General features: G+C 45.4%; 1 protein-coding gene across 1 annotated transcript in view; it reads left to right on the forward strand.

Annotated features, from left to right (window-relative positions):
- Nucleotides 1–27734, forward strand: part of ANTXRL (ANTXR like) — a 73915-nt gene that overhangs the window by 7283 nt on the left and 38898 nt on the right. The window contains 9 exon segments of the mRNA XM_032797413.2: nt 8995–9066; nt 10361–10432; nt 12716–12797; nt 12905–12938; nt 15085–15164; nt 15540–15608; nt 15792–15872; nt 15960–16020; nt 27284–27382. Of these exon segments, the coding sequence (XP_032653304.2) occupies nt 8995–9066; nt 10361–10432; nt 12716–12797; nt 12905–12938; nt 15085–15164; nt 15540–15608; nt 15792–15872; nt 15960–16020; nt 27284–27382 (650 nt within the window).

A 27734-nucleotide genomic window follows, 5' to 3' on the forward strand; every position in this document is an offset into this window, starting at 1 on the left:
CTTTTGTACTGGTGATCCCTTTCACATAGCAAGCCTCTGAGTGCGACCCCCTCTTAAATATATTTAAAAAGTGTTTTTAATTTATTAACACCATTATAAATACTGGAGGCAAAGTGGGGCTTGGGGTGGAGTCTGACACCTTGAGACCCCCCAGGTAATAACCTTGTGACCCCCCTGAGGTGTCCCTACCCCCAGTTTGAGAAATCTGATCTATCCCCATACACTCCATCTATCCATCTGTCTATCCCCATATGCCTCATCTATCTATATGCATCTCATCCATCCATCTCTCTATCTCCATACACCCCTTCCATCTATCTATCCCCAGGCACCCTATATATCCATCTGTGTATCCCCATACAGCCCATGTATCCATCTATCCATCCCCATACACCCCATCTATCCATCTTTCTATCTCCATACACCCCATCCATCATGTGTCCACATACATCCCATCTATCTATCTATCTATCTATCCCCGCCCCTCCCTGATTCTCATAATCTAACCTAGTCGTTTCTACCAAATATATCACTATGTTTGAGGTCATATTAGATGATCACAGTGGTCTCTTCTGGTGTTAAAAATCCATAACTCAAGGAATCTGAGTGCCTGCAGTCAATATTATGTATCGTCATCAAACCCTGAGCTGCTGGTATTTTTTTCCTATCTGTCTTTCTTCACTGGGGTATAATGTAGCTGATGTTTAGATTTTATGTAACCATGTACAATAGCTGGCAAGTTCTGTCTTATGTCCACAACAAAGCAAACATTTCTTTGTTATTGGAAGCAGGTTGTGTTTATTTGTACTTTGTCCGATATTACACAAGCAGAGCTGCCTTTTGGCAAAAAAGAAAAAAACAATTAAATCCAAAAAGGAAAAAGCTTAAAGACAGTACAAAGTGAACCAATGAACGGTGAGTTTGTTAGATGGCACGTGTATAACTAAAAGGGTGAAGAAAAAAGCATCTCATATGCAATATTTAAATAAAGGCATATATCTGTATGGAACTGCATTTTATATAGTAAGAGCCTGAGCCGTAGCCAAGGAAGTAAATTGAAAGACCTCGATTGATTTCAGTCTGTTTTGGGTCATGCTCCATAAGCATATAGTTGTAGGGAGTGAGTTATCGCTTCTGGGTGTGAGCTTGCATGGCTGAATCTCACAACGTGAATTTGCACAAGGCATGCAAGGACTGGGTCCTTTATGCACAAATGGAGAGAAGCAGCATGGCTCTTGCACATTACACTCAGCAGAAGTGCCTCATTTTGCTGCCTCCTGGTCAGTAGCAGTGCTTGCTGAGTGACGGAGAGCAGCGAGGAGTGAGGGCCTTGGCTTTGCTGAATATAACCAGAACTGCTTAGCTGTGTGTCCGAGGACCTGTAGTGATAATAGCAAAAGTTCTAAGATGAGTAGTGGGCTGACAGGCTCAATTCCGTGTCTGGCTTTGGGTTTCCTTTTCCTGTGTGCTGCCCATTTCTGTGGCTAGGTGTTGGGGAAGTCGCAGGAGGGAGCTGGCTTGGCCACATGGTCAGATTGATAGTGATCAGACCAGTGGCAGCGTTTTGAGGGAGGCACACAGAGTAGATAATAATGTGGAGCTGGGTAATTTTACAGCCATTTTATTTCATGGGAGAAAAGCTCTGAGTGAGGGGATAGTGTTCAGGCCTGGCACTGGTCCCACTCTTAAAACCTTTTGGATGCAGCTACCTTGAGAGGCAGTGTGCATCAGCAGCTAGCCTGTTGGAGTGGGACCTAGAAGATATGGGTTTGAATCCTGACTCTCGGCAAGTTGTTTTTCTGTGCCTTTGTTCCCCTTCCTATCCTTTGTCTTGTCTATTTACGTTGTAAGCTCTTTGGGGCAGGGCCTGTCTCTTATGATATGTTTGGACAGTGGACAGAATAGCGCAGTCGGATGTCAGCTGGGGTGTCTAGATGTTACTGGAATACAAATGCTGGTCCCTTTTACCTGGGTGATCCATCCACAAAGAGGCCTTTCCAGGCCAGTGCTCAGGAGAGGAGGAGTCTTGTCACTTCCGATACTCTGCTGGCTCAGGAGAACAGAGCCGTGGGATGGATGGATGTGCATATGCATGTCTGAAACCACAACAAACTCAGTGCCCTGAGGCTTTGCTTTAATTCCAGAGCCACTAATACCGATGTGCAGAATTTCCCTGCTGTCTAGAATGTGGTTGTGGCTGCAATTAGCTCTCACCAAATAATAACCAAGCTCCAGATTTCAGAGCAAGGGGCCCTGCTCAGACACATGTTCATCCCTGTGACGGGCGGGGCCAGCTTTAGCCCCAGGATAAGCAGGTACTGCACTCTGGGAGTGCAATGGCCCAAGCTAAGCCCAACAGCACGTCTATAGAACAATGGGTTAGAACAGTGGAGTCTGTTCTTGCTTTGAGACCATCCTGGAATGCTGCCTTCAACCTGGAGAGCCTATATCAGATATAGGCAAATAGACAGAAACTTGGCAAAAAACTTGCTTCACCCCCTCACCCCCCCCACCCTCCTATTTTCAACTTCAGTAGGGGAGAGTAGGATTTTGGCACTGTCATTTATATGTATCTGTTGGTTGTAAATGCAGCAGGAAGAGGGACCCTTTAAAGTAGCACAAGAGTGGGTGTAATTAGGAGCAATGAGATGAAACGAATCAAAGGAAACTTCAGGCACAATCTTTCTGGCATTGACATCTATTCTGTGGTGGAATGAACTCCACATGGAAGTCCATTGCTTGGGATGTTTAAAACTAGCCTCCACGAAGCACTGGGAATTATATGCCTGATGCTGCATTTACTAATGTCAAAAGCAGATTAGCAATGGATTTTAACGGCAGCAGGATTGGGGATGGGATAGATGATCCGCAGAAACAGTCCCTGTTCCTAAGTGTGTCCTATTCATCATAGATGATCAGATAGTTTTGGAAATATTTACTAGCTAGCAAGACCCAGGGCATCCACTTTCACTACTAAACTACGGAGGTTGTATGCCCTGTACCCTGTTGATCTACTCAGTCTCTTCAGGGCAGCCCCTGCCTATATCTTGAGTCACATATGTTCCAGCACAGATTCTATGCTGCACCTCTCAGGAGAAGCAGAGACAGAGGGGGGCAAAGATGGCTTTATGGAGAAGGGTATGGGGGCTGGAGCAGAGATCAGCCCCTCTGTTTTCTGCATGTTGCTGTAAATTGGCCATGAATGATACCTCTTCTGTGCCAGTTTTGCCCATCTGGTTTCAGTGGGTATCGGCTTACACCACCCCTTGAGGAGTCACGCTCTTGTTGTGATCCACCCAGTCTTGCGTCTGATTGTCTCACAGACATCTCTAAGGACAGGTGGGCCTGACTGTGATAACTGTCACCCCAGCTGTGACAGGGATATAAAAACTACATTGACTTAAAAGGAGTCACTCCTGATTTACTGCGGTGGAAGCAGGAGCAGAATTAGGTCCTGGTTGTCACAGCTCTTCCTTTCCCCACTCTCAGATGCTGATTCACCTCAGCCCCATTGCCCCAGAGAGGCATCAGCAGGAAATTCAGGCGGGCAGCTGCTGCTCGGGGCTCCCGGATGGGACAGGGAGTGCATTCTTTGCTAGGCTGTGGTTTGCTGACTCTTCTTTTTGTGTCTTGTGTAACAGAACAGTGCTCCCAGCATGGGGAGCTCGCTCACAGTGCATGGCTTTTGTGGGTTTTGCATTTGTTGGGCCTGATCCTAATCTGGTCCCAGCCGCATCAGCCTATGATTTCATTGGGATCACTCTGGATTTACACCAGAGCCTGACCCAGAATGTCTCCTTCGGCACATCACTGCTCACAGCAGCTGCTTGCTGTCTCTTCTTCTGCTCCCCCATGAGCCTCAGCCATGAATGGGATGGATGCGGGGGGACAAGGCACCCCCTGTGCTCGACACATTGGGTAAAATGTTGCCTCCTGGCTGATAGGCTGCTGCTGCAGTTGTGGGCGAGTCTCCTCCCTTTCCCAGAAAGGCAGCAACATAGGAGCTCTGGTTGCTACTGCTACCAGCTGGCGGGGGGCACTGCTGCCTCCCTGGGGATCTCCATGTGCTGCACGTGGTGGAGGGTGGATGCTCTGGGCATGCTGTAGGGGAGGGGGCATACCAAGGAGCCTGCTCTGGGCGCACCATGGGGTGCGGCATGCTGAGAAGCTGTCTGTGGGGGCACCATGGTGTGTGTGGGGAGACCTAGGTGCTGACTCGGGGTGGGGGGAGGCCCAGGAGTTTTTTTTTGAGGCCCCTGGAGCTGGGTCCTTCATTTGCTCTGGGTCCCTGGAAAACGCTCGCGGGGCCCGGGACCCCAGAGCTTCTTCCACTCCGGGTCTTCGGCGGCGAGGGGTCCTTCCGCTCTGGGGCAGAAGGACCCCCCGTCGCTGAATTACCGCCGAAGCGGGACCAGCCGCCAAAGTGCCGGGTCTTCGGCAGTAATTTAGCGGCAGGGGCCCCCGCTGCCGAATTACTGCTGAAGTGGGGGCCTCCCACCGCCGAAGACCCCAGGCCCCCTGAATCCTCTGGGCGGCCCTGCCAGGAGCTCTGCTTTTCTGTGAGGCGATCGTGGCTCAGGCATCTCAGCACAATAATCCAGCCTCATCAGCAGCAGTTATCCAATGTTCATTTGCTGCTCATTTAACAGACTCTGATCCTGGCCTGAGTGATTTTAAAGGACTGGCAAAAACAGCATAAAGCAACGTTCCAATGTAGGTCCCAATGTGCAAATGTCCATTTATACCCAGTGGTGCTGGAACATTTTTAGCAGTGGGTGTTGAAAGCCAACCCCCTTTCCCCTGTCCACCCCATGACCCCCTGAGCTGGGGCTGGGAGCAGGGCTGTGTCTCTAGGAGAGGGGAGATCCAGACAGAAGTAAGGGGGCCAAGGTTGTGACCAGAGCTGGGTCTGGATGTGGGGCCAGGAGCGGAGCTAGGCAAGGGCCAGCAATTGAGACCCCATGTGTGGGGCCAAGAGCAGAGCCCCAGCCATGGGCCAGGTGTGGGGCCCCAAGAGTGGAGCCCTGGGAGTGGGGAGCTGGGCACAGGCCTTGGGAGCAGAGGCCTGGGAGTGGGGAATGGGGCCAGGCACAGGGCCAGCGGCCGGGGAGTGGGGCCAGCGGCCAGGGCTGGTGCCTTGGGACCAGAGTCTTGGGTGAAGGGCCAGTAGCAGGGCCCTGGGCGTGGAGCCAGCAGCTGGGAGTGGGGCATGGGACCAGCCTCCGGGACCCGAACCAGGGAGTGGAGCCCTGGGCATGGGGCCAGTGGCCCTGCATAAAACCTGGGGGTGCTTCCCACCGTGCACCCCTACTTCCTGGGCTTATGTTTATACCTGCAGTACTCTCATCGATTCATAGATTCCAAGGCCAGAAAGAACCACTGTGATCATCTCATCTGTCCTCCCATATAACACAGGCCGTAGAACTGCCCCATTATAATTCCTAGAGCAGAGCTTTTAGAAACACATCCAGTCTTGATGTAAAAGTTGTAAGTGATGGAGAATCTAGCAGTCTCACTGGTAAAAACATACTTACTTTGTGATTCAAAGCATCTTTCAAAGGCCTACCACCTTCACTATCCTTGGGCATCAGGAGATGGGTTCAGAATGGGTTTTGCTGGCCTCAGACAGACACTGTAGCTAAGACTTGCCTTGCAATTGTTAGATACTAATAGAAAAACTGATTCTGCAGAACTAAGGACTCACATCTAGCAGCTGCTGAGTACCACAGTGATTTCAGCTGGAGTTGAGGGTGCTCAGATCCTCATAGGAAGCACTCGGCACCATGCAGAGTGGGGCCTTAGTGCATAGTCTAGCAAATGTTTTACCATTGTAAGCCTTGTTCTTAGTTATATTAAAACTGTTGTTGATGAAAATGGTGCAGGATCAGGCCTTTAGGATAACAAATAAGGATACACACACACACATCTGTATAGACTTACATATGAAAAAGCAAGCCAAAAGACATGGCAAAAACAATGCTATATAGGAAACAAACAGGTTCTTACCTAGCCCAGCTGTCTGCTCCAGTCAGATTTTGGTGGGTCTGGCATCACCAATGTAGCCCATACTGGGGCATCACACACAGCAAGAGATGACAAGTCTGAACTATGAGGCACGGAGTGGGGCAGGTCCTTGAATGTTAACTTCGTGCTGAGCACTCCTCTGGCACTGTTTATTTGCAGGCATCCACCAGCTGATTTTCAAGCAGCTGGATTTCCTGACACCTATTTGCAGCCAGCCCAGGTGCTTTCCAGGTGGGAGGGATGGAGTAAGGAACGCACTGTATGGAGGATGCCCCACAGTGGCAAATCACACCTGCTGCCTTTTTGAAGCACCTCTGCCGAAGGGTGGCAAAGCACAGGGATCTGGCGCAACCCCCTTTTGGAGCATTGCCGATTCCCTGGGAGCGTCAAATATAAGGACTCCAGCCCACAACAGATCTCACTTGCTCTTCAGCATTAATCCCCCTTCCCCCTGCGTGAATCTGATCAGTCATTTCCATTCACATGCCCCTAGGTGTGCAAAACTCCAACTGGAGTTACATGCTCATACAAATTCCAGAACTAGGGTCTTCACTACAGGCACAGCACATAGCAATGCCTAGCACTAAGGTTTCCTTGCTTAAGCATTTCTGTTCTAATGGGCTGTTTTCAGTAGCTGAAAAATTTCTCTAGCTTTCACCTTCCAGGCCAATATTTATGGGTCTGTTCTCTACCAGGGGATGATTTTTTTTTTTAAGATTGAACAAAAACAGTTCAGCTATTTTTGAGTAGGCAGTGGGTGAAAAAGATACATTTTTGACATGATAAATAAAATCTGTTGCAATCATTCTTTTCAAATCGCGCTAACCCTGCAACGGTTTGGGGGTAGAAACTTGCAATCCAGCCTGAAATCATCTCTAAATTGGACATACTAGTAATAGCAGGGATCATATCTAGCTCCTAGATAGCACTTTTCATTAGCAGCTCTCTGAGCACTTTACAAAGGGAGGCAGAATCATTGTACCCGTTGTACAGATGAGGAAACTGAGGCACGAGTAGGCTTGTTCCTTGCAAAGACCCATTGGAAATCTTTTTTGGATTTAGCTGAGCTATCATCACTCAGAGTGGATTTTCAAAGGAGCCTAATGGAGTCAGAAGAACATACATTTTCTAATTCACAGGAAAAGGTTCCTCCACTAGCACCGCCCCACTGTTCTGGTGACACTGCATATGCGTGTGGGGCGGGGGTGGAGTGGAATTTCTCTTTTGGCATGTAGATCCCATGTGGAATCTGATCTCGAGGGTGCACCGAGGCAGAGCTCCTAGCTTGGGAGGACGTTCCTTATTGCAACATTTATTTGTATCCCCACTGTCCAACATGATGCCTGCTGTTTTGTTTACTACATGGCATCAGATTTGTGCAGTGAATGAGGCAGGGGTCCCCCAGAAAACAATAGCATGTGATCATAGGGGCAGGGCTACATAAGGAGGCCTGTTCTATCTTAGGTAGTTATATGGCCCCATTACCTTGATAATGGATTTTTCTTCACATCACCCCTGTGAGATAGGACCAGTGTATTAGCCCAATTTTACAGAGGGGGAACTGAGGCACGGAAAGACTAAAAACTTGCTCAAGATCACGCAGAAAGCCTCTGGTGAAGTGGGGAATTGAACCCTAAATCCTAGGCATGCACCCTAACCACTGGACCATGCTTCCTCGGTCAATGCCTGCTTTTTCCATGTTCTGGCAGAGCACAATGGCTAAGGTCAATAAGATTGGCACTTAAGGTAGAGAGCAGTTTATCATGTCTTGCTTGGTGGTGGTTATGCTTTAGTTTGGTTACCTCCTTGTATTTCCCCATTGCATAGCAGAAGAATTCACATGGTGTAGTAAGCCCTCGTTCTATGATCTTTCAGCAGATGTTGTTGTTGGTTTATGTAACTTTCTGCCTATGGTTTGCATCTCCTCTGCTTGTGATTCAGTGCCTGGCACATGGAACACATGAATTTGCCGGGCAAAGAGAGTGAATCCAAGTGTGATAGACAGTAGAGTCCAAAGCAGGGCTCCTAAACACTCCGATATCTCACCCTTCAGAGACTTTATAATGGTCTGAAAATGTTCATTGATACAACATAGGGGCAAAATAGTCCTCTCTAACCCATACAGTGGAAATGTACTTCTTATTTGCTTTACAGTAACACCTAGAAGTCCCACTGCGCTAGGTGCTGTACATACATTTAGTAAGAGACAGTTTTTGCCCCAAAGAGTTTACAGTCTAAACGGATGAGACACTGGAGGTGATATTATTCCCATTTTACAGATGGGAAGCTGAAGCACAAAGACTTTTAAGTGACTTGCTCAAGGTCATATAAGAAATCTGGGGTAGATCCAGGAATTGAACTCAGATCTCCTGAGGTTTAGCCCTGTACATTACCCACAATATTAGCCTTCCTTTCCGGATTACTTTGAAAGTCTACTCTACCTAAATGAGCAGGAATCCATGGATATTTTCTCCCATACATGCTGAGAGAGGAGAAAATTAGAGCTGAGATTCTTCAGGGCAGCTCTGAGAGCAGAATTGCACCCTGGGAAAGCAAATCCTTCATCTCATCACAAGTCTTAGCAAAATAAAAAGAAATTACAGTTAAAAAAAAAGAACAGGGAATTTTGCACTGTAAAAATGAATAAAAACAACTGGCAGAACACTGTCTTCATGTGGCTTAAAATACGCTGTGTACAGTAGAATAATTACGACCCAATCTTGCTTCCCTTAAAATGAGTGGGAGTTTGCCGTTGATTTCAGTGGGAACATGACTGGGCCCATTGTTAACCTTTTGAATGGAATTGTTGTAGAAGGGTGGTATTTCAAAGGAGCTTCAGAGAGTTAGTTGTCAAACTCCTGTTGATTTGTTTCTAACTGCCTTAGAAAATCCCATCCTAAATATTTAGTAGGTTGCAGTCAATTCCACTGCAGGGGGAAATTAACCTAACTGGTTATAATTTGCATTTAGGTCTGGAAGCGTCAGAAACCACTGGACAGAGATCTACTCTTTTGTCGAGAGCCTGGCTGAGAAGTTTATAAGGTAAAGTTTTCACAAGAGGAAACTTCAGTTACAGTATACATAGTGATAGGTTTCAGAGTAGCAGCCGTGTTTGTCTGTATCCACAAAAAGAACAGGAGTACTTGTGGCATCTTCGAGACTAACACATTTATTTTAACATAAGCTTTCGTCGGCTACAGCCCACTTCATCTGATGCATAGACTGGAACGCACAAACAGAAGATATTTATACATACAGAGAACATGAAAAGGTGGAAGCAGCCATACCAACTGTAAGAGGCCAATCAATTGAGATGAGCTATCATCAGCAGGAGGAAAAAAAACTTTTGAAATGATAATTAAGATGACCCATAGAAGGTGCGAGGATACTTAACATGGGGGAAACAGATTAAATTAGTATAATGGCCCAACCATTCCCAGTCTCTATTCAAACCTAAGTTAATTGTATCTAATTTGCATATTAATTCAAGTTCAGCAGTCTCTCGTTGGAGTCTGTTTCTGAAGTTTTTTTGTTGTAAAATTGCCACCTTCATGTCTATCACTGAGTGGTTAGAGAGGCTAAAGTGTTCTCCCACTGTTTTTTAAATGTTATGATTCCTGATGCCAGATCTGTGTCCATTTATTCTTTTACATAGAGTGTCTGGTTTGGCCAATGTACATGCAGAGGGGCATTGCTGGCACATGATGGCATATATCACGGTAGATATGCGGGTGAAGGAGCCCCTGATGGCATGGCCACGCCATCATGTGCCAGCAATGCCCCTCTGCCATGTACATTGGCCAGACCGGACAGTCTCTACACAAATTTTACAACAAAAAAACTTCAAAAACAGACTCCAAAGAGAGACTGCTAAACTTGAATTAATATGCAAATTAGATACAATTAACTTAGGTTTGAACAGAGACTGGGAATGGTTGGACCATTACACTAATTTAATCTGTTTCCCCCATGCTAAATATCCTCACACCTTCTATGGGTCATCTCGATTATCACTTCAAAAGTTTTTTTTCTCCTGCTGATGATAGCTCATCTCAATTGATTGGCCTCTTACAGTTGGTATGGCTACTTGCACTTTTTCATGTTCTCTGTATGTATAAATATCTTCTGTTTGTGTGTTCCAGTCTATGCATCTGATGAAGTGGGCTGTAGCCCACAAAAGCTTATGCTGAAATAAATGTGTTAGTCTCGAAGGTGCCACAAGTACTCCTGTTCTTTTTGTGAAAATACATAGTGTTTCACCTGCTGCTTTCTTAGAGGCTGTTGAATATGCTGAGATAATCTTGTGCGTGATGTGGATTTGTTCTGTCTGTTTCAGTCCAATGCTGCGCATGTCCTTCATTGTCTTTTCCTCGCGAGGCACTACGATCATGAAGCTAACAGAAGACAGGTAAATACTTCACTTCCTTCAGACCAATAGAAGTAGGGACTCCTTAACAACTGCAAGAGCTCAGGACTGGCTAACGTTAGTCTTTAGTGTGGATCCACTCCTGCGCCTATTGGAATCAATTGCGGTGCTTCCACTGGGAGCAGAATCGAAGGCCATATGCAGCCCTTTGGTGTCCCATTTGCAGCCTTGTGGCAAGCAGATAGCTCAGTGTGCAGGTGCTCTATCAAGCTGCATTTCTAAGGCAAGTCCAGCGCTTGTAATCCGGGAGCCAGTTACCCGATCTAGGTACACCAGCTCCACCCCACTGATTTCAGAAGGGCAGTTCTGGGGTAAGAGAGAGCAGGCCCTGGTGTCGCCTGCAGAAGATGCTGTGTGATAAAGTGCTGCAGTGTTCTCCAGGAGCGGTCCAAAGCATTTTAGCAATCAATCCTGCATGGTCCTGGACCACTGCTAAAAGATCATAGAAGATTAGGGTTGGAAGGGACCTCAAAAAGTCATCTAATCCAACCCCTGCTCAAAGCAGGGCCAATCTCCAGATAGATTTTTACCCCAGTTCCCTAAATGGCCCCCTCAAGGATTGAACTCACAACTCTGGGTTTAGCAGGCTAATGTTCAAACCACTGAGCTATTCCTCCCCCCAAGATGTGGCTTGGTATTGTTTTGCAAGAAGTGCTTTCTACTCACACCATCTGCTTTGAATGCCATGCTGCTGCAAAGCCAGACAGAAGAGAATTGCATCCTGTGCTCCAGTGAGATAAAGAGGAGAATATGAGACTGCAGCAAACCCCCTTTTTCTGCCCCTCTTTGCAACCAAATTCACTCTCCATTGATTGAGTTAGGGCTGAACTTTGTCCTCACACAGTCTGTTTCCCTCTCCCCTCTGCTATATCTATCACACTGGCCATCTCTCCCTATGTGTCTGGTGCTGGTAGTGTTGTGTGCCTACGTCAGTCTGAAGCATTTCTTAAAGGGAGGAGAGGGGGATTGGAATAGTGTCTAACCGACATCCAGAGACAGCCTCCCAGATCCTCCTTCTGCATCTTCTGGGGCCTGGCCCTGAAGCCTACTGGAGTGTTTCCATTGACTTCACTGGGCTTCGGATCAGGCCCCAAGTGGGTGTCTAGGGGCCGGAGCTAGCTTGTATTTACCTTGCTCAGGTGGATTTTCCCTTTGCAAGGTGAAAGATTGATGCTAACCCTGTGGCGATGTTGGAAACTGGCATTAAAATGTTCCCTGATCTAACCCCCCTGCTGTATGCCATTCCCGGAGTGCCATTTCAGCTCACCTTACACTTTGAAAGGGCAGAATGCGCTCCTTGCCCCAGGGACATCGCTCCTCAGAGCCTCAGATTTCTCCTCTGTTCCACAAAAACTCACACTGCCTCACTGTTTATTACTGTGCTGTCCAAATGGCTGGATCACCAAACGAAGGCTGGGGAGAATTCCCAGGTGTTTATGAATGTTTCTCTGCAGCATCTGTCTTTTGGACTTCCTAGGTTCTTCCTTTGGGGACCTACTGCTGTTATGAGTGGCCTCAAGACAGGCTCAGGGCCCCATTGTGCTAGGCGCTGTACATACACAGACAGCTATGATTGTGATACCCTCATGTTGAGTGGCACCCTCCATGAGTGGACTTTGAGTGAAACCTTCATGGAATAAGGTGCTATTCAAGATGAGTGACAGTATCAGAATCTGTCCCAGGATAAGCAACAGTTTGCACCCCTAGATGTTTATCGGGGGAAAGAGGGTTGATCACTTTTCATTGGGCCAGATTAGGAAGCCCACAACATTCGGACGCTTTTTCCATACACTTTGGCCTCTTACAGTTATTTTGGGTCAGACCATAAGTCAAGATTTAACCAGCTCTGAGGGGTGTCCGAATCATGAGTTTTGGTTTGCATTTTATAGTGTTTGGGGCCATTGGAATGTAGATTTCAACCCTGAGTGAAGTTTGCTAGAATTTATATCTGTTTTTTCTTTTTAATGTGGTCTGATCCCTAATTATAATATACCCCCACTGCAACCATGGAACAGGATCCTTCAAATGCGTTTGCCATGACGTTATATCCTGGCTCCATTTCTATATGCCATTGGGTGCAGGGCAGCTTTCAGCATGTTGGGTTGTAGTGACGCTGTTGATTACTGACCCTTTGGCTCATGTATCTGTGGTGGTGCAATGTTCTGTTCTGATCAAGTGCTCTAGGGGGCTGCATCTCTTGCTGAGTTTCAGGAATGTCTCAAAGCAGAAAAATGAGTTTTTTTTTTAAATTCTTCTCTTTTCAAGGGAAGCCATAAGACGGGGGCTTGAGATTCTTCAGTCTGAAATGCCTGGAGGAGATACATTCATGCATGAAGGATTTAAAAGGGTACACACTCTGGAACCTTCTCGCTTTGATTTATACTCCTTAACTTCTGCTTCTCTTGCCCCTGTAGGACCTAAAAAGAGATAATAACTTTTTACTCTTTGTTGCAGGCAAATGAACAGATTTACCATGAAAACTATGGAGGTAGGGACACTTCTCACTGCTATCATTTATTTTCATTGAGAAGCTGGGGAGGATGGGGCTGTCAGCATGACCTGTAATTAACCCATGGGAGAAAGAAATGTCAGGGGAGGAGCTACTATTACACTGTCTTTCCATTCCAGTTTGATTAAAGCCCTGCTTTCAAATTCATAGATTCTAAGGCCGGAAGGCACCACTGTGATCTTCTAATCTTGACTTCCTGCATGACACAGGATTGTACCCAGCACTCCAGGCAGTGAGCCTGATAATTGTTCAGCTGATTGGACGCAGTCTAGAAGTATTGGGCTTTACATGTATCATTCCATTTTGAAGCATTCAATCCTATCTGCCTGATGTACCCCAAACTCTCATTTGACCTTCAGCATTGCTGTGAGTGCAATCTGACACCCATTGCACTCAGTCGGAGATGTCCCATTGATTTCACTGGGGTTGGGATCAGGCTCTCCGTCCTTCTGAATTTAAAAGTAACCTAACGTGGGGGTGGGAGAGCATGTTTTTGTCCTTTTTTGATTATGTGCATAAAGGTGGCTTAACATTTAAAGTATGTATTTTTCCTGCTTGTATTTTACCTTGGCTATATCAGGGGTATCAAGACTTTTCTTCCCTATGTTGCTGGAGATCTCCTGGGGGCTCGCTAGGCTCCTAATTGAATTAGTGGTGGGTTTTAACAAAAGTGCCCTTCTCCCAAGTGTTTCTCTGGTATTTGAGTTAAGCAGGTGTTTAGAAAAACAGAGATCTGAAGAGCCTGCATAAAAATGGCTCTCCTCTCATTCAGTCAATGAACCTACTAGTTTTCCAGGGGGAAAAAAAGTGTCGACATGATAGCTAAAGTAAAATACCATGAAGAAAAAAAAATGTAAAACATAAAATAACAGCAACGATCTTTCCAACCGTCTTCAACTATTAAAAAAAAAAAAAAAAAAAAAGTGAGGTCAAGACCCATTTTTCCCAGCTGCAGGTCACCTTTAAGGCTTCATGTTTGTGCCTATGACATGACATGGCAAGGACTGCACGGCATAAGAAACCTGTCAAAACTCATCAGGCTCTTTAATTTCCAGTAATACTAGAAAGACATTTGAAACAGAAAGAAATTATTTTAAAAAACAACATCCCTGGTCTTCCCCACTGCCCAGAAAGCAAATGCTTGTATTTTAACTGCTGGACTTAAGAAGTGACATCAGATGTGTGTAATTGACTGAGCCACAATTTACGTGCTAGTTGGGAGTAATTTTGCTAGAGCGCTATATTTGGCTGTATATTGCTCTGCTGTATACTGGGCTACTCGCTCTGGCTAAAACTTGCCTGGAATAAAGCTGGTACAACCCTTAAGGCCTAGTTTGAAGATTTAGGTGGGATGTAAGGGGTGCATCAGCCACATGTTGTATCTCCACGCATGGGTGAATTTTTTCCCTGTGGCCTGTTCCTGCAGTCTTTGCACACCTGGAATCCCCACTGACTTCAGGGAACATTCTTGCACAAGGAATGCAGGAGTTCTCACACAAATCCTGCTCACTATGCTCACCCTGTTGGGGAGAATTGCTCCTCTCTGACATGCAGGAGGAGGCATTGGGATGGCAGGATGCGTTAGGGAGATCACCCCAGCTTGCTCTGTCATGGCGCAGGAATTGGCATCCCCTTCAGTGAATGAATCCCCTGAACCCACAGACCCTTGCTGCCTTTCTCTGCAATGGCCACACTCAGAAATGCTTGTCAAGGGCCAATTCCCCTCTTCCTTCTCCCTCTGGCGTCACCCCACCACAAGGTTCACTGCAGGATCCTCAGTGGGATCCAAGAGGGAAAGAGGACTGACATGAGGCAGCAGGCTCCAGGGAGGTCTGTGCACGGATGCTGCTGGAGCAGTACTCTCCCAACTTGCACTGATTCCCTGGTGCTGCTTGTGTAATGAAGACGAGAAGGATTTGGCTCATAACACACTGTTCTGGGTCAGATCTTCAGCTGGTATAGATTGTCATAACTCCATTGTGGTAATTTTAGATCAGCTGAGCCTTAGAGCTCTGTATTCATTTGTCAGCAAAGAAGGATGCATTGCCTAAGCTTATTTATCCATTGCCAAAGCTTCTGTATCATTCATACCTAACCCCAGCCATTTTCACTCTCGCCCCTGTAGGACTCCGGACAGCTAGTGTGATTATTGCTCTGACAGATGGGGAGTTGCAAGAGGTTCAGTTTTATTATGCAGAAAAAGAAGTAAGTCCTCATCGAGTTTACCCAAGTAGCTAAGGGTATGTCTGCAGTGCAATTAGACACCCATGGCTGGCCCATACCAGCTGACCTGGCCTTGTGTTCCAGGAGCTATTTAACTGTGGCATAGCTCAGGCTGCATCTTCAGCTGTGGGACCCTTCCGCCTTGCAGGGTCCTAGAAACCAGGCTCCAGCCTGAGCCTGAACGTCTCCACTGCAATTAAACAGCCCTTCGCCCGAGCCCAAGTCAGCTGGCACAGGCTAGCAGCAGGTTTTTAATTGCAGTGTAGACGTACACTAAGTGGTTCGTGTCAAACTTGTGAGCATCTGCTCTTGGTTCCAGCGTACCTGGCTTTGCATGTAATGATGTCTTTCATGTAGGCCGACAGAGCCAGAAGCCTCGGAGCTATCGTTTATTGTGTTGGAGTGAAAGACTTTAATGAAACTCAGGTAATTTTGGGACTTTTTTTTTTTGTTCTTACCACCCATTAACAGCATCAGATGAGGTCATTTACTTAATTACCAGTAAATAAATCCATACCTGTCAGAGCTTTGCCTGTCAGCAAATAGGCTCAGTTTTAGACGCTCCAATTTTTGTTTGCCTTGTGCATTTATGATGGTCTTTCTTTGCAGCTGTCTACAATTGCTGACAGCATTGATCATGTTTTCCCGGTAACGGGCGGCTTTTATGCCCTAAGAGGCACTATTGATTCGGTGAGTGGGATACTGTACCCTTTCCCACATTTGTTAAGTGGCAAAAGAACATTGATGATCAAAAAGTCCATTATCTTCATCTCTTAGATTCTGAAGAAATCCTGTATTGAGATCCTGGCAGCTGAACCATCCAGTGTCTGTGCAGGAGGTGAGCTTATATTGAAATCAAATGATATAGCAAAGGAGAATTGAATTACAAAAAATGTCTGATAGCTCCCTACAAAAAGCAGATCCAAAACCCATGGAAGTCAATGAAAAGTCTCCCACTGGGCTTTAGATAAGGCCCAGTGAGTCTGTGCTCAGCTCAAGAAGGAAGCTACCGATTGTAGAGAGAGGCTCAGCTTTTCAAAGGCACCAAAGGGAACTGAAATTAGCAGGAATCGGGGTAGTGTTTTCAAAAGCATCCAAGTGATTTAGGAGGCTAAGTCCCTTTTTCCAAAGTGACTCCTGGTCAGATTTTCAAAGGTGTCTACAGAGAGGCACCTAGGCACAGATCCTCAAAGGGTTTTAGGCTCTTTACTCCCATTGGCATCCCACCTGCATAAGTGCTTTTGAAAACCCCACTAGATGCCTGTTTGTATCTTTAGGCACCTGTATAGTTTTGAGGATCTGGTCCTTAGGAACCGAATTCTAAGAGAAAGGCAAAGGGATTTAGGCTTCTGGGTGGTTACGTCATTTTTGGGACCTAGATTCCTATATCCCCGAGCCAACTTTGAAAATTTCAGCCATTTATTACAATATTAGGATCTGCTCTTATAGCCCTCATATACATAAGCAATCTTTACTCACGTGAGTAATCCTAGTGACTTACATTGGACTACTCAAATGAGTAAAGATTGCTCTGTCTAGGCTTAGAAGCCACATCCATCACTGTACTAGCTGAGTAGTTTTCAGGCTGCTCATTACTCGTAGCCCGGTTCTGGTTGCCTCCCACCCACAGACTGACGTAGGCCTAGCCTTGCTTAGCTTGAAAATGAAGCATGAATAAAGCACAAGGTGATATGATTTTGTATGTGTCAGGGGCTGATATTTACACAAGGAAGGGTTTGCAGAAAGAGGGCATGCTCAAGTGTTACACTCATAAAAAGATTTTGGAAAGTACTTTGCATGAAATGATAGTATCGTGTGGCTTAAATCCTATAGTAGTTATTCAGGAAAAATCTCCCTTGAAATCAGTAGGTTTTACACCTGGCTAAGGACTCCAGAATGTATTAAGCTGGTTACGAAGGTCAAAAGATTGTGAACCATTTTCCAAAATTTTCTTAATTAATTATTTTTTCAAATTCAAAATTTTTTGACCAGCAGTATAACTGGACAATTAACATAGGGAGATTTAATGGCAATTTTGTTTACATTTTTCCTGATCTTTTCCCAGCATATTGAAATATTGTCAAAATTTCAAAAGTCGAAAAATGTGACCAGCTCTGATGATAATGAAAATAAAATGAAGACACCTTATATCTTGCCTTTCATCTGAAGAATGCCAACTGCTGCTTATTTTCTGAACAAAATACCCACTTACTGTACCAATAGATTGCAACCTGTGTCACAATTTTCAGGAAATATTAGCATGTTTGTGTTTATTCGAAACTGCAAGCAGTCAAAGCAGTGATTTTATAAAACGCACATGGATGTTTCAGGTTTAAGGAAAGGTGATCGGAGCTTTACTGAAACAGAAATAATGAACTGCATAGACCAAGATACCTGGTGATTTGTAAAGTGTTAGCATTTTGCATATTCATAATGAAAGAACTGCTAGTGTATCTGGTAAATGCAAAGTATCCTCAGGGGAGCTGGTGCTAATGACATGCCTTTCGTGTTTAGTATATTGAACATGTAACCCTTCTGGTTTGTGTTAGCAATTCATTTGCTGTGTTTTTGTCTGTTTAGAAGACTATTGCAGCAGAGTAATAATGACACCATAAGCTTGCTGTAAGGTATAATTTACAGCATGGTTATTTAGAGCTTATGGTACTGTCTTCTATTCATTTGCTTATACATTACAAAAATGAGCACACTCAAAATAGCAATGGTGCATGAAAGCTAGACCAAAGATGTAATTTGAGGAAAATCTAGTAAATATTGCAGAGAAAAGAAATTTTTGTTCACTCTTCATTCCCACATGTGAATTGCTGGAGGATACTGCATTATGTATTTCATTTTAAAACATCCTCTGGCGTTTCCACTGTCTTCTGAATATTCCCAAAGGAGAAAAGGCGGAGAAGAGATTTGCCACAAAACATTATCCATGAATTACTAAAAATGGAAGCTTACTGATTAAAAAAAAAGTCCTAATAGAGCTGGTTAAAGAACAGGGAAACAACTTGGTGAAAAATCACATTTCAAAACTGTTTTCAATTCATAAGGATTTGAAATTGACCCATTTTTTGTTTTATTTATTTTGCAAATATTTTCAATATAAATATATTGAAAAGGTTTTCAGCAAGCAAACAAATCTGATAACCAGTTTTTTGTCAAATGAAAAATTTCAGTAACCATTTCAATAACATGCTTTTTTACATTTTGATAAAAGTTTTGAAAATTTCATGAAAAATGAAAGATTTTGCAAAGTTGATATTTTTTCTTGAATGAGTTTTCTCTCTCTCTGTCTTTTTTTTTTTTTTTTTTTTAAGCCATATTTCAAGAAAAATTTCTCCCAGCTCTCCTTCCTGGTTTATTAGTTCTAAAACTTTCCCCTTTTTGCTGATGGAAATAGATTAAAAGACTTTCGAGATGAGCAAAATGTTTAATTAGAGCCAAAATGTTTAATTAGAGCCAAAATGATTTTTTTAAAACTTTTTGATTTTCTCAACATTTTGAAAAATGTTGTTTTTGGGTCAGCCCGAAACACTTTTTAAAATTGTCAGCAAAACAATCAGTTATTTGCACAGTGCTGGAGAGTCGTTTCACTGAAGTGGGGGGCACTGCTTGTGGTTCTATATGAGCTCTGTGCCTATTAATAAATATTTGGAGGATCCGAAAACCTTGATAAAGTGGCACATCCTTACTTACATCAATATCTCTGGACAACAATATACAGTTGTTATTTAGTTTAAATGCAGTGTGATTTCTACAGTTTATTACTTCATCTTTGTTAAGGTCTAACTCATTTATACACACACACACACAGATATAGTACGGTCAGTCAGATATATAGATACACACACACACACACAGATTTGTACATATTAATTCCTATCTCTAGATCTTTTGGAAGTTTCCTTAAACCAACAGTGAAGCCTGTTTGCTTTTGGCTCTGAAATATGCACATCCTGGAGCCAGCCATGCATTTTGCATGAAATTCACCAAAGTGAGGGCGTAGTGGTTAATTGGGGGCTTATTAATAATTCTTAGTGACAATTTTAATCTTTATTCTATAATGCCAGATTCTGTGTTACTAAGTCAATGGGACTTTTGCTTGAATAGGGACCGCAGCAGGTTTTGGCCGGTTCATTATGAATAATAATTACGATTATATGTGTATTTACTATTTAGCAATGATCTCAGCTTCACTTTTGGGTTGCCAGTGGCTTAATAAATTGCTAAGGAAATGACTTCTATGTGGCGTTAGCTGAATTCTGACTAGTTCCAGTCTGGGGGTGGTATGTCTGAGATGGAGCTGGCTGGTACATCCATTTACAAATTGATTTAGCTAGGTTATGACAGCTCTCTGATGCTTAATGCTTTTTGACCCTGCAAATTTATAGTTCCTTATGTGGAGAAATGTACTTAGGTCTTTCTGTTCCCGCTGATTGAAAGTGACCAAGACATGCAGCCTGTAAACAGGCGATCAGTGTGGAATGAAGGTGCGGGGTCTGCTGTTTGACAGCATCATTGCTTTGATTAGGCTCTCAGTACACAGATGTGATTGAAAGATTTTGCTGGATGTGGCATCCTACTGGCCCCGTCAACTCCCAGGTGTGGATGCAAGCAGTCAGCTCCTCATCAGAGTCAGAGAAGCGGAGCCGACAGCACAGCCACCGCGCACCAGCTTCAACCCACCATCTCGCTGCCAGCGCTGCCCAGTTATTTCACTGCTGACCTTTTTCCTTTCGCTGTCTTGTCAAAAGCTACAATCTAGAATCTGACAGTAACTAAGAAAGAAAAGGACGCAGCCAAAGCCAGGGCCCAAAATTAAATAGAATTAGCCATTTCAACAGGCCATCAGCCTGAATATATTAATGCTCCATAGCATCTGACGGGGGGACTGCTCAATAGCAACCACACAATCCAGCCTCGACTGTTTCCCTTTCCATGCAAGACTGTTACTGAAACTATATTGTTCCCTTGTGCTCGTGTGGACAGGTTATTATGGGGGCTCTGGGCTGCTTTAGCAAGCATCTGTGCAAAGTTGCAGTGACAGTGAGAGGAAGGGCAGGACAGATAAACTGCCTTGACAAGATTAAACTTCCAGATGAGGCCATTACTGTGAACATTTTGCAGTTAGAGTCCTCTGTATTCACAGCGATGGTGTTTTTTAAAAAATTCACTGACATTAATAGTAAGTACACCTTTGTGGCTGCTGTATTTGAAACCCTGTTCCTTCAGAAAAGCAAACAGCTGTTTCATTTTAATGTTTTGCTTTCATGTACGGTTGCCCAGATGGTGAGATCATTTTGGAGTTAGCGGGTGAAGAAACGTCAGAGTGCAAGACTTGGTACGCAAGGATATACGTGTACAGCTGCCACTAGAGAGTGCAGTGTGCCAACAGGGGAATGTAACCCACATTCACACTGCTGGCAGTTACCTTGGTGTCAAGGAGAAGGTTCTGATTCTGATCAAGAATAACTGCAGTGAAGTAAATTGGTTTACATCAGTGTAAACTGGTGCACAATATGAATTAGGCTTGGAGTAACTCGATTATCATCACTGGAGTTACTGCAGGTTTATACTGGGGTAACAGATAGAGCAGACTGAGGGCCAAATTCAACTAATTTGTTTTACAGAGCATTGGTTGCTGATGCAAATCATGACATAATAAATGGGCCCAGTTCTGTGCGTTCAACTCCCTGATTCAAACCATCCTTCTGCAGTAACGCACCAAAGCACATGCTTAACTTTAGACATGTGCTTGAGCCCCATTGTCTGAAGCACCGGTTTAAATTTCAGCATGTATTTACATGGGAGGTTTTCCAACGTGCCAAAGGGATTTAGGTGCATCCGTCTCATTGGACTTCTGCATCTAAATCCTGTAGACACTCTGGAAATCCTCTCTCTAAGTGCTTTGTTGAATGAGATGGGTTTAAGCACATGCTTAAATTGGGGCCTTAGAGTACAATTTTCAAAGGTGCCTAAGTGACTTAGAGGCCTGTCCCATTGACTTTGAATGGAATCTGGGCTTCTAAGACACTTAGATACCTTTGAAAACTTTGCCTTGAATGACTTTGCTGGGAGCAGAAAGAGAGAAACTGATAGTAGAATATGGGCTACTGCAGGTATTTCCCGTGTGCAGCTCTGCTTTTGCGGATGGGCTGTTCATTACAGGAGCTCCCTTTTCTCTCCAAAATCTCTTTCCAGCTCTTCACGTTCCCCTAAATCTTGCATTGTCTCTGTAGAACACCAGAGCAAAAAACTAGTGTCCTCTCTTAGCATGCAGTTTTAGATCATGGAGTTCTGATCCACACAATTCCTAGCAGTCACCTGAGCCACTGCCCTTGCAGATCCAGCTGGAACCTGGAAGTAAGCACAGGATACCATATATGTCCATAAGGAAGCATCTCTTTGGGCCTTAACCTTTTGGTTGCAGGGCTAACTTGCTGCCCTAGCTGAGGACCATTTGCATCTGTAGTTCTTAAGAACTTTGTACGATACCACATTTGAAATATATTTTATATGAGACACTGGAGCCCCATTGCCACATGCAGAGGCGGCTCTATATATTTTGCCGCCCCAAGTGCGGCAGTCAGGCGGCTTTTGGCGGCACACTTGTGGGAGGTCCGCTGGTAATGCGGATTCAGCGGCATGCCTGCTGGAGGTCCGCTGGTCCCACGCCTTCAGTGTACCTGCCGCTGAATTGCCACCGAAGCCGTGGGACCGGTGGACCTCCCGGTGGCATGCCACTGAAGGCAGCCTGACTGTCGTCCTCATGGCAACCGGCAGGCTGCCCCCCGTGGCCTGCCACCCCAGGCACATGCTTGGTGCGCTGGTGCCTGGAGCCGCCCCTGGACATGTTGCAAAGCCTTAAATGAGGACAGGAAGGCCTGATCCTGCTCTTGTTTGCACTGGGGTCACTTCATTAACTTCAGAGGAGTCACTCTTGATTTACTCCAGGGCAAGTGAGAGCAGAATCAGGATGAAGCCCTGTGAGTCTGGGCTGAATAAGGAGAATGGCTTGGAGCATGTACGCTGGTTTGCAGTTGCTGACATAAATGTCCTGAGGAAATTGTTTAATCCATTATTAAATGTGTCAAACAAAGATTTCTTGGGCCTGATTCTGATCTCACTCAGACTGGTGTAAATCAAGTACAACTCCACTGAAGTCAGTCAGCCTGATTCTCATCTCATTTACACTATTCTGCCCCAGGATGACTATTGGGTCCCATGAATTTAGCCCTAATTTATGCCAGTGTCACAGGAGAATCAGGCCCACTGATGTCAATGGAATTCTACCCTAGAGGCTATGGAGCACCCAGAGCCTGGCAGTCAGATTCCATTCTCATCCCCCACTGTGGCATCCCCTGGGCCATGCTTGGCCATCGTGGCATGGTACCGCTGCCCCCGAGGAGTGCACCTGAGAGGGGGATGAGCTCTTGATGGGTTGGGGATTGGAGCTCCTGGGTCAGACTTCACCTCTGTTTGGTGCATAGGAGTGAGGGGCAAACCATGATGTCACAATGGGATTGGTTGGAGACTTGAGGGAACAGTCTCATCCATGTCTGTTTGGCTGTGGTTGTATCCGATCCATAGACCCTGAGCACTGTGTCCTCCTTGTCACAACTGATGGCTGCTCAGATCTCCAGCCACTGCAATTCCAGCAGGAACATAGACTAATAAAAGTGTAATTTCCATCTCATCCAGGTGGATGCCCGTGCCAACCTGCTACACGGGCAGGGGAGTATAATATGGCGCTGAGGCCTTTCGCTTGTTTGTTCTATGGATGACGAGTATTTGCCATATTGGGTCTTAGCACTGGGCTTCTGACTCTAGCAATGGCCTGTGCTGGATGTGTCACAGGAAACCCAAAATCACCCATTTGCAACCATTGGGGAAGAACCTCAGCTGGGGCAAACCAGCATCACTCCAATTAATTCAGTGGAGCAATGCTGATTTACACCAGCTGAGGCTGTGGCTCTGAAAGAAATTGTAGCAAACTGGTGCATTTTTTCACTGTGGAAGCTGATTGCAGCTCAGACACTGAAGCCATCCCTATCGGTTTCATGTCCTGGTTCTAGGGTGACCAGACAGCAAGTGTGAAAAATCGGGACAAGGTGTGGGGGGTAATAGGAGCCTATATATGAAAAAGACCCAAAAAATCAGGACTTGTCCCTATAAAATCGGGACATCTGGTCACCCTACCTGATTCGCAGGCAGTAGCACCATGTTACCCTGCTGCGTTTCTCAGCCCTACAAGGGAATGTTTGAGTGCACACCACTTTAGCTAGTGTGGAGGGCAATGCCAGGGGTGGGCCACTGAAGGAGCTATGGATTCCACAATTAAAAGGATCAAGAGTCCCTAACACCCCATGCTAATGGCACAGGGAGTTGCACTACAACCCTGCTCCTTCTCTGGGAATTGCATTGCACCCCTTGAACCTCATAGATTTTAAAGCCAGAAGATAATAAAGGCCAGGGAATTTCACCCAGTGATTCCTGCCCCAAGCCCATATTCATCGGGTCATAGATGCCATATCTTGGTGATTGAGCTAAAGCATATTTTTTAGAAAGAAACATCTCATCTTAATGTAAAAACTTCAAGCGATGGAGAATCTGCCAGATCTCTGGGTAAATGGTTCCCATGGTTACTAAGACCTTCCCTCCTGCACATCACCTGCATAAAAGCCCAATTCCTTGGGTTTCATGCAGGAAAAGTGAACTGCACTCACTAGGTTTTGTAAAAACTTCTTTAAAAAATATAAAATAATCCCGTGTTTTAGGTCTAAACTGCTTGACCCCATTAAAAAAAAGATCAGCATTTTGGCTAATTCTCTTTCCCTTGGCATACCCTGCCTCAGAGTTTAGCTGCAGGAAGGATCTTTGGTGACAAGTTTGGGATTTTAGCTCCAAAGTCAGTTTCCATACTCCTAAGAATGGCCATACTGCGTCAGACCAAAGGTCTAACTAGCCCATGGTTAGGCAACCAATGGCATGTGTGCCAAAGGCAGCATGCAAGCTGATTTTCAGTGGCACTCACACTGCCTGGGTCCTGGCCACTGAGCCAGAGGGCTCTGAATTTTAATTTAATTTTAAATGAAGCTTCTTAAACATTTTTACTTTACATACAACAATAGTTTAGTTATATATTATAGACATAGAGAGAGACCTTCTAAGAATGTTAAAATGTATTACTGGCGCGCAAAACCTTAAATTAGAGTGAATAAATGTACACTCAGCACACCACTTCTGAAAGGTTGCTGACCTCGACCTAGCCCAGTATCCTGTTTTCTGACAGCGGCCAATGCCAGGTGCCCCAGAGGGAATGAACAGAACAGGTAATGATCAAGTGATCCATCACCTGCAGCCCAGTCCCAGCCTCTGACAAACAGAGGCTAGGGACACCATCCCTGCTCATCTTGGCTGATAGCAGTCCCTAGTAAACAGTTACTTATGAAGCAAAAATATCACAACAGATATTTTTTTCTCCCTTCACAACAGAAGCTGCACAAACCAGAGCAGCAGCTCTAGGGCAGCTTTAGCGTGTGCTAGCGCTCTGACCAGCAGACAGCTGGAGCACATCTCATGTGGCTGGCCTTTTCCTGGACTATAGTTTGTTTCTGCTGGGGATAGAGTGCGGGAGGGAGGGAGAAGGAGTGTGAAGGAAAATGGCAGCTGCCAATCTATTAGTAACTCCCACGATGCTCGCACCCGTTGGCCCTTGTGTGGCTAGAAAGGTCATAGGTTAGAAAAGGTTCAGAGAAGGGCAACTAAAACGATTAGGGGTTTGGAATGGTCCCATCTGACGAGAGATTAAAGAGGCTAGGACTCTTAAGTGTGGAAAAGAGGAGATTAAGGGGGGATATGATAGAAGTATATAAAATCATGAGTGGTGTGGAGAAAGTGAATAAAGAAAAGTTATTTACTTGTTCCCACAATACGAGAACTAGGGGCCACCAAATGAAATTAATAGGCAGCAGGTTTAAAACAAATAAAAAGAAGTTCTTCACACAGTGCACAGTCAGCTTGTGGAACTCGTTGCCTGAGGAGGTTGTGAAGGCTAGGACTATAACAGCATTTAAAAGAGAACTGGATAAATTCATGGAGATTAAGTCCGTTAATGGCTATTAGCCAGGACGGGTAAGGAATGGTATCCTTAGCCTCTGTTTGTCAGAGAGTAGAGATGGATGGCAGGAGAGAGATCACTTGATCATTACCTGTTAGGTTCATTCCCTCTGGGGCGCTTGGCATTGGCCACTATCGGTAGACAGGATACTGGGCTAGATGGACCTTTGGTCTGACCCAGCACGGCCATTCTTATGTTCTTATGTCATGTTTCACCAGGGTTTGTACCAAGGCAAAACTCTCCTCTCTAATCAGCGTTGGGGCAGGGGGGGAGGGGGGCGAAGAGTCTCCATTCTGTCATCTCTCTGGGAATGGAGCTGCTGCTGAGATAGAAGCGTATTGGCGAGGAGATCTCCCATATGGGTCTGGGAGGAGGATTGTCCCCTGGGTTGTCACAAGTAGGGCCTGGTGCCTCCCTCATTTACATGGATGTCAACCAAAGTGAAATCACTCGGGAGGAAACCAGGACTAGTGCGATCCGAATCAGACCCGTGATGTTATCTCAGCACCTTTCGTCTAGGTATGTGGCAGAGCCACATTTTCAAAAGTCACTAAATGCCAAACAGTTGGTCTTGGTACCTGGGACTGGCCTGCTAGAGTCCTGGCCCTTTAAAGATCACCTTCTGGCCTCATGGGGTAAACTCCATTGCGTAGCACTGAGATCCTGTAGAAGGACCCTCTGTCCTGGTTGTAGTCCTAGTTGACAGAGTCCACTGTTAGCAGTCAAGAGTCAGCTGGGTCAGGATATCAGGGGTCAGAGGCAGCAGGCAAACCAGAAATCAGAACCACAAGTCAGAGGCCAGGAGCCAAGCCAGTTCAGGATGCCTGGAAACCAAGCTGGGGGAGGAGAAGCAGGAGGCTCCAGGTATATAGTCCAGAGCAGGGTGAATCCCAGGTGTCTGGACAGTTTCCTGTTGCTGGCTTAGGTAGGGCCAACTGGCCAATCAGCTGCTCTGGGACTTTGCTAACAGGATGTCAGAGATGGAGCATCAAACTGGAGCTGGGCTTCATGTGTCCTGGGTCAGGAGGCTGCCAAGTGGAGGGTTGAGGCGTGGCTGCTCCTCTGGCCCCAGGTTTGAGGCCTGTGAGTCATGACACTCAGAAAGATGAACTAGGTGAAGAGCCTCCATCTTCCCTGACTCAGGAGGATCTAATGGCCCATGGCCACCTTCTGCTGTGAAAAGGAAACAAGTTATATACATCCAACCACTAAATGAAATACTCAGCCCTCCTCTGCTATGGGACAGAACTATCCTCCAGGTCTCCCCAGGCATTCTGAGTCCAATTAGCATCCGCTGGCTTAGACTGTCAGCTCCTTGGAGCTTGTCTTGTACAAGGTCACATGCACCAGCCCTAACTCTTACATACACCAAGACCACTTCACACCACTCCAGCAGCACACAGGGGCCTCAGTGTAAATGGGGCTCAGGCTTTGTGAGTGCTTAGCTAATAAGGATCTGGATGCAAAGCCCACACTTTGGATGAATATAGGCTGGCTTCCCAGCTGGTGTAAATCAGGGTAGCTCTGTTGATTTCAATGGAGCTGTAGCAACTGACCCCAACTGAGGATCTGGGCCTGTGTTTGAACTGACATATTATTTTGATCTTGAAATACTGAGGAGGAACAAATCCTGGGGAAAAGAATTCACAGGAGGCAAAACATGACACTGTTGTGAACATTACAAATAAATATCCCTTAGGGGACTAAAAGAGGTCTTCCACTATTCTTCAACAAAGGTCCCTAAACCACTAGTTTGCACTAGCGACCCTACAGTGCTTTGGGCTATTACTGCAGAGTAGTGTAGTCATTTGTAACAGCAGGGTCAGAGTTAATCATTTGATTCAGACAGAGCAAGAATCAGCTGCTGTCATGTCCTACTTCAGATCCCACTGGGATTAGACTGAAATGCAGTCTTTGAGAGGGGAGGGGAAAAAGGTCAGTCATTTGTCATCATTTGTTCTATTTACCATTGCAGAATCCTTTCAAGTTGTGGTAAGAGGAAATGGCTTTTATCACGCAAGAAACATCGATCAAGTTCTCTGCAGCTTCAAGATCAATGACACCATAACAATCAGTAAGTTGATGGGCTGGCGATTTTATGGCATAAGTTGCACAAGGATCCTGACCCAGCTCCTCTCAGAGTCAATGCGAGTCTTTGCATGGACTTTGGTGGGTGTTCTTTAGGGCCCTAGTCCCATCCTAGGGGTCAAATTCATCCCTGTGCAATCCCAAGACCTGGGAATCATTTAAGTCATACTCTGAAGGTAGTGCCAAGGCTTTGCATCAGGTCTTTCATCCTCACTGCAACAGTGGAGTTGGTTTGACTTGTTGTCCACTCAGATACAGCCCATCTGGTACTGGGAGGGGGAGGAGAGGGAGGCAGGAAGACGTGAAATTGCCCTCCACTCTCGTGTCTATTAATAACA

Source organism: Chelonoidis abingdonii, chromosome 16 (genome assembly GCF_003597395.2).
Source record: "Chelonoidis abingdonii isolate Lonesome George chromosome 16, CheloAbing_2.0, whole genome shotgun sequence".
NCBI classification, from domain to species: Eukaryota; Metazoa; Chordata; order Testudines; family Testudinidae; genus Chelonoidis; species Chelonoidis abingdonii.